This window comes from Rhododendron vialii, chromosome 3a (assembly GCF_030253575.1).
Source record: "Rhododendron vialii isolate Sample 1 chromosome 3a, ASM3025357v1".
Taxonomy (NCBI): Eukaryota; Viridiplantae; Streptophyta; class Magnoliopsida; order Ericales; family Ericaceae; genus Rhododendron; species Rhododendron vialii.
Genome location: NC_080559.1, coordinates 33,955,786 through 33,961,785, shown reverse-complemented (window position 1 = coordinate 33,961,785; position 6,000 = coordinate 33,955,786). Strand labels below are relative to the sequence as shown.

Here is a 6,000-nt window from a genome sequence, read left to right as displayed (position 1 = left end):
CGAGATAAGAACATTTATAAACAATAATAAAAAAACCTCTGGCCTGACCTCAAAAATCGATCATTATGTTGTTCACATCGGGATCGTTCGTCTCGACAATCAATGGTCTGAATTGCTCGTTGTTGTGCGTAATTTCAGCTGTCTAACCATCTCGACAATCCAGACTATTCATTATTAAGACAGACGGTCCGAATGTACACAACAACTATGCACAGCACCGGCCCCTAGATCAATTATTATGTTTGATGGCAAAAAATTCAGTAGAAGCGAAAAAACAAAAGAATATTCCCAATCTAACGGATATTCTGACCCCACCATTATAACACCCCTTCCACAAACCCACCACCTCCCTCCATTTTCTTAACCAACTTTCCCGAGAAAATTTCTGTCCCCAAATCCTTTCTTCTACAAAATGAAGTTCGGAAAAAGTCTAAGCAACCAGATCGAGGAGACCTTGCCCGAGTGGAGAGACAAGTTCCTGTCTTACAAGGATCTGAAGAAGCGGCTGAAGCTCATCGAGCCCAAAGCGGGCGAAAACAGGGCCAAGCGGCCGAGGCTGGGAGATTGCACGGACGGCTGTGGTGGTGCAGAGGAAGAAACAGTTGCGGCGGAGATGACGAAGGAGGAGTCCGATTTCATCGAGTTGCTCGAGGGCGAGATCGAGAAGTTCAACGGGTTCTTCGTGGAGAAAGAGGAAGAGTACATCATCAGATTAAAGGTAATTATCGAGTACCTTAATATCCGATTTACGTGTTTTGATCGTGATTAGAAGAATAGTGTATTTAGTGCTAAGTTTTTGCGGGCAGTTGCATTGACTCATAATTAATTGACGTCTAATACGTATAATGCAATGTTAGCGTGCTCTTATCCGTAATTTCAGTACTAATCGACGTATTTACGTTGCTACATAATTTACGTGTCTATCCGTGATTATATACTAATGTATACCTACAGAGTTTTTGTCATGAAGTAAGAATATTTGACATGATTAAGGTTACGTATGTACTCATGGCTTGATATAAAATGGTGCTCGTGGTCTGCTATTTGTTCTTCTTCTTGAAGAACGGGCTTGAAGGGTGTAGGTAAGTCTGAGGGACTTGAGGAGTGAGGACTATTCCGACGACTTGAGGAGCGAAGGGTTGTCATGCAGTGCTAGGCCTTTGGGGCCTATCTGAATGGCAACTCATCCCTTGAGTTGCCAGACAGCTCATACTTGGGTTGGAGGTAGGGCCCAATTTCTCAGGGACAAAGGAGGATTGTGGAATGGAGCCTTGAACTCATGGGATCGTCTGAAGGTCTGAACTCCCTCTGGAGTTAGACCTTAAGCCAGTCTTAGAGACAAGAGGTAGATTTGCTGACTGAAGCACAACTCTCAAGATTTGTATAATACCTACCCATTGAAACATCGGACCACGCGGTCAACTCTCAACTAGCACCTGACATTCGCGCAGCCCCTAAGGTCTAATGATATGCTACCGTACATATCGTTGACCTTTGGCCAACGTGACCTCCGACTAGTATAATGTCTGACCGGTAGTTCCTTGAGACCTACGACCGAGGCCTCACATGTCTGATCCCTACCTTTTGCTTAACCATTGAAGGCCTTCTACCTGGCCCTCGTCAACAGACTTCAGTCCCAATAACCTTTGACTTCCATATGTCTGGTCCAATAGGTCACAGGCCTTGACCCTTCACCCAGGCTACCACTGAGGGCCTGCCACGTGCCTTGACCCTGTATCCAATAGGTCATAGGCCTTTGACCCTTCACCCAGGCTGCCACTGGGGGCTTGCCACCTGCCTGCGCCCTGTATCCAATAGGTCATAGGCCTTGACCCTTCACCCAGGCTGCCATTGGGGGCCTGCCACGTGCCTTCACCCTGTATCCAATAGGTCATAGGCCTTGACCCTTCGCCTAGGCTGCCACGTGCCTTCACCCTGTATCCAATAGGTCATAGGCCTTGACCCTTCACCCGGGCTGCCACTGGGGCCCTGCCACGTGCCTTCACCTAGTATCTCAGGGTACTTCCACCTATAAGGACACTTGTATTATCTTAAGGTATTATCACAACCTAAGCCCTTATCTCCAAGCATCTCATAAAAATCTCTTGGTCCTTCCACTACTGCGCTCTCTCTAGGATCTGCCTTGGGTTATCTCCTCAAGGTTTGTCAACCCAAGCCTTCAGCATCTCGTTGGTATCCTGGATCACTTTCAGGCTTTGATGCACGGACACGGACACGGACACTGAAACCGACACCGGGACACGGGAATTCTAAAAAAATGGGGATACGGACACGGCGGGGGACACGCCACGTGTATATTTATTTATATATATAAATAAATAATTAATTATAGTTTGGCACCCAAAAATTTTAAAAAGCTTATAATTTGGCCCCAATTTTTTTTAAAAAAATTTACAGTTTGACCCCCAATTTTTTCAAAAATTACAGTTTGGCCCCCAAATTTTTTAAAAAAATTGCAGTTTGACCCCTGCCGTGTCCCCAGCCGTGTCCCCGCGGTGTCCCCCTGAAAAATTCAAATTAAAGTATGGGACACGCCACGTGGCATGTCCCGTACGTATCCCCGCGGTGTCCCCGTGTCTGACACTGCGATACCTCGACCTCTAGAGGTGTCGGTGCTTCATAGCTTTCAGGATCTCTTAGGCCTATATCACACAAAGGGATTGGGGAATAGAAGAATACAAAGATGGTCAGTCCTTTTAGGAGCGTGGCTCGTTCATTCACTTTCTCATGAACTCACAGCTTCGCTGGAGCAGCTAGTCGCTAGTTTTCCTCTGCTGACACTACACGAGGGAAAACTGTCATAAAAGCTTTACCCTTTGCTTTGAGATTGTTATGAACTAACTAATTTACGTTTAATTTAATAGATTAATGCGCAAATTTTCTGCTAGCATATGCCAGATAGTTGTGTCCGGTTATCCACTGCGAACTTTAAATTCAGGTCTCACAACATCTCTAGTGCTGTTCAGTGAAAATGCCCCCCCCTCAGCTCTCAAGCATCCAAGTTTTAAAAATTTTATTTTGTATATACCTGATTTTGAATATTATTGATAATTATTCCTGTATAGCTACTTATAATCTTGATAATTTTGGTTTGATTTGATAAAAAAATAGTTATTTTACATTCTCATTTCTCAATTTCTTTCATAAATAATAAAAAAGCACGTGACAATAGAAGTAGCCTAAAGAAAAAAATCAAAATGATTGGTATACTTTAACTGCATCATGCTAGAATCATTTCAAAGTACAAATGTAAAGTATTGGAAAGCAAAAACCTTGTGATATAATAAGTACAAGTTCCAATAAAAAATATGTATATTAAGCGGGGGGTCAAAATCTTGGCTCCACCACTGGTTGAAAGCACTTTATAAGTGGCCTTAATAAGCTATAACTATAAGCAGAGTCATAGTAAACCCTTGTACTCCCAAACTGTAAAGGCTGTTTGCAGCATTAACAAGCTGCGACCTCTATAAGCTGCGCTAAATGCTGCATTAATCTACCAGCTAGCTGGTGTTCCTTTCAACCCCACATCTATGTCCACGTAGATTATACTATTCTTTTTCTTTTCTTCCGACTTCTGTTAGAAAAAATTCTCATTGGGTGGTTCTATGTAAATAACTATTGTCTCTGTTAAATTTCATCTCAATCCCTTTGATGTCACGTGTCTAAAAAGTCAGGATGTTGTCTCGTTTGTCGTCGTGACTTCCACATTTTGGATTCCCACAGGCAATATCCAAACCTGGTGTGTATAAGTTCTCTGGTGGCTAGTTTCTTCCTCCTTTTTTTTTTTGGTCAAACGGAAACTAGTTTCTTGTATTGATAATGGTTTTGTGAGGCTACTAGTCGTTATTGTGGTTTCCACATCTCTGACTCTATAAGCATAGATAGTAAGATGAGATGATTTGGGTTTATATTCAAGGTCTAGTGAGGTGACAATTTCTTGTTGGGTTCGGCTACAGGACTTGCAAGATAGAGTTGCAAAGGCAAAAGATTCGAGCGAAGAGATAAACATACGGAAGGAGATTGTGGACTTCCATGGAGAGATGGTTTTGTTGGAGAATTACAGTGCCCTTAACTATACAGGTAGTTCCCATTTTCATTTTCGTTTACCTTTATGCAGAGGCTAGTATGGTAGTTAAATCATCTCATGTTTTTATTGTTTCCATGACCACTATTGGAGCCAAAAGCTACAATTTGACTGATGCTATTCAAATCATGGTACGGCCTCATGCATGTATTGTGAGAAGGGTTCAAAAAAAAAGGAAATGCGTAAAAGTGGTGGATATGGATTTGAATCATCACCATAAAAGTGGTGTATTGGCTTAAATGATCGAGCTTAGGAAAATGAAATGACATCAAACAGAGAGATTATGGGTATAGCTTAAATTTCTGTGAGGCCCAGGTTATACAAACTTCAACTGCTCATTGAGCTTGGAGAGTTGGTAGAATCTGAATCTTCTATTGGCTGAAAACTTTATGGATCATGAGAAGCATGGGAAATGATTCAATTGAAAGTTCATCTTACATTCCTATTTGCCCAAAACATCTTCTCATTTGTCATGCCAACTTGTGGGATTTCAGGAGATCCCAAATCTTATCTATTTTTCTCCAATGGCTCAAACTGATTCATTTCACCTCGATATGCTGACAGGATTGGTAAAGATACTCAAAAAGTACGACAAAAGAACCGGAGCTCTCATCCGCTCTCCCTACATTCAGAAAGTCTTACAACAACCATTCTTCACCACTGACTTGCTTTCCAAACTCGTGAAAGAGTGTGAGGCATTGCTTGATCGTCTCTTCCCTATAAACGAACCCCCAACTTCAACTGATCAGCTGGATGTTGGAGATGAAACCTCAACTTCTACCACGACTGAGAATGATGGCCTCCTTCGAGGTCCCAAGGAACTAGCAGAGATAGAGTACATGGAAAGCTTATATATGAAGAGCACAATCTCAGCGTTGCGTGCTTTGAAAGAAATTCGGAGCAAAAGCTCAACTGTCAGCGCATTCTCGTTGCCACCACTCCAGGCTAATGGAATGGAGGATACGTGGAGTACAATTCCTGTTCTGGAACAAATAGCGAAGTAGTTATATGCTGCGGAGGGCATTACAAAAGTGTCAGTTCTGTATCGTAATTTTGATTTTCTTGTTCTCTGTGTTCATGCATGTATTAGACACTACCACATGTAAAAAAATGCATACTTTTCAGCCCACTTGTGTAAGCTTTAAGTCTGGAAATTTAGTGATTTTCCTTGATAGTAATTCCAGTAATTCAGAGTTTACCACAAATTTGCATTGGAGCACCCAGTTAGATTAAAATAGCAGATTGAGCAATACACTTGTTGATGTGTATTTGGGTTGAATTAGATATGGTTCGTCTGTTTGGGTGTAAACCAGACACTGAGCTGAGCCAGTTCCTTCCATTGGGAAATTTCCGGTCTAGAACAGAACTATTGAGCATAGAGAACGAAGCCAAACCAAACAGCATATAAATTTAGGTTGAAAATCAGACATGGTTTATCTATTTGAGTAACCAGACACTTGGCTGAATCAGTCCTTTGATTGGAAAGTTTTGGTACGGAATAGAACTTTTGAGCATAAAGAACGAAACCAAACCGCAGATTAACTTTTCTACTTCTGTACTACATTTTTTTTTTCACGATATCATTCAACTAAACTAGTATGCACCTTTGTAATCGATTACATTAAATCCTGCAGTGAAAATGGAAAAAATGAGTCAAGAATCTCACAGTAGTTAATCTCAACAGTTTTAGTATAAAGAAAACTTGGTGGATACAGTCTTAAAGACAACATAAACTTAGAATTATTGCACTTGAAAATTTGGTGGATATAAATTAAAAACTATGTAAACGGGGAACCAAACTGACTATAATGGTTTATATTTAGTAATAAAACAACACCAAACTATTCCTAGAAAGGTCCAGAAGAATGGCACCAAAAAATTCGGTATCTTTTGGA

General features: G+C 41.3%; 2 protein-coding genes across 2 annotated transcripts in view; both read left to right on the top strand.

The window, feature by feature from the left end:
- The first annotated feature begins 338 nt into the window (after positions 1 to 338).
- Positions 339 to 5,310, top strand: LOC131320231 (SPX domain-containing protein 1-like). The gene is made up of 3 exons (XM_058350858.1): positions 339 to 718; positions 3,978 to 4,101; positions 4,670 to 5,310. Exons 1-3 carry the CDS (start codon positions 413 to 415, stop codon positions 5,107 to 5,109), a joined length of 870 nt encoding a protein of 289 aa, XP_058206841.1. The 5' UTR covers positions 339 to 412; the 3' UTR covers positions 5,110 to 5,310.
- Positions 1,981 to 6,000, top strand: part of LOC131320229 (ribosome biogenesis regulatory protein homolog) — a 79,454-nt gene continuing 75,434 nt past the window's right edge. The window contains exon 1 of the mRNA XM_058350856.1: positions 1,981 to 1,991. The gene's annotated coding sequence lies outside the window, so the exon portion shown is untranslated. The remainder of the gene's footprint in view (positions 1,992 to 6,000) is intronic.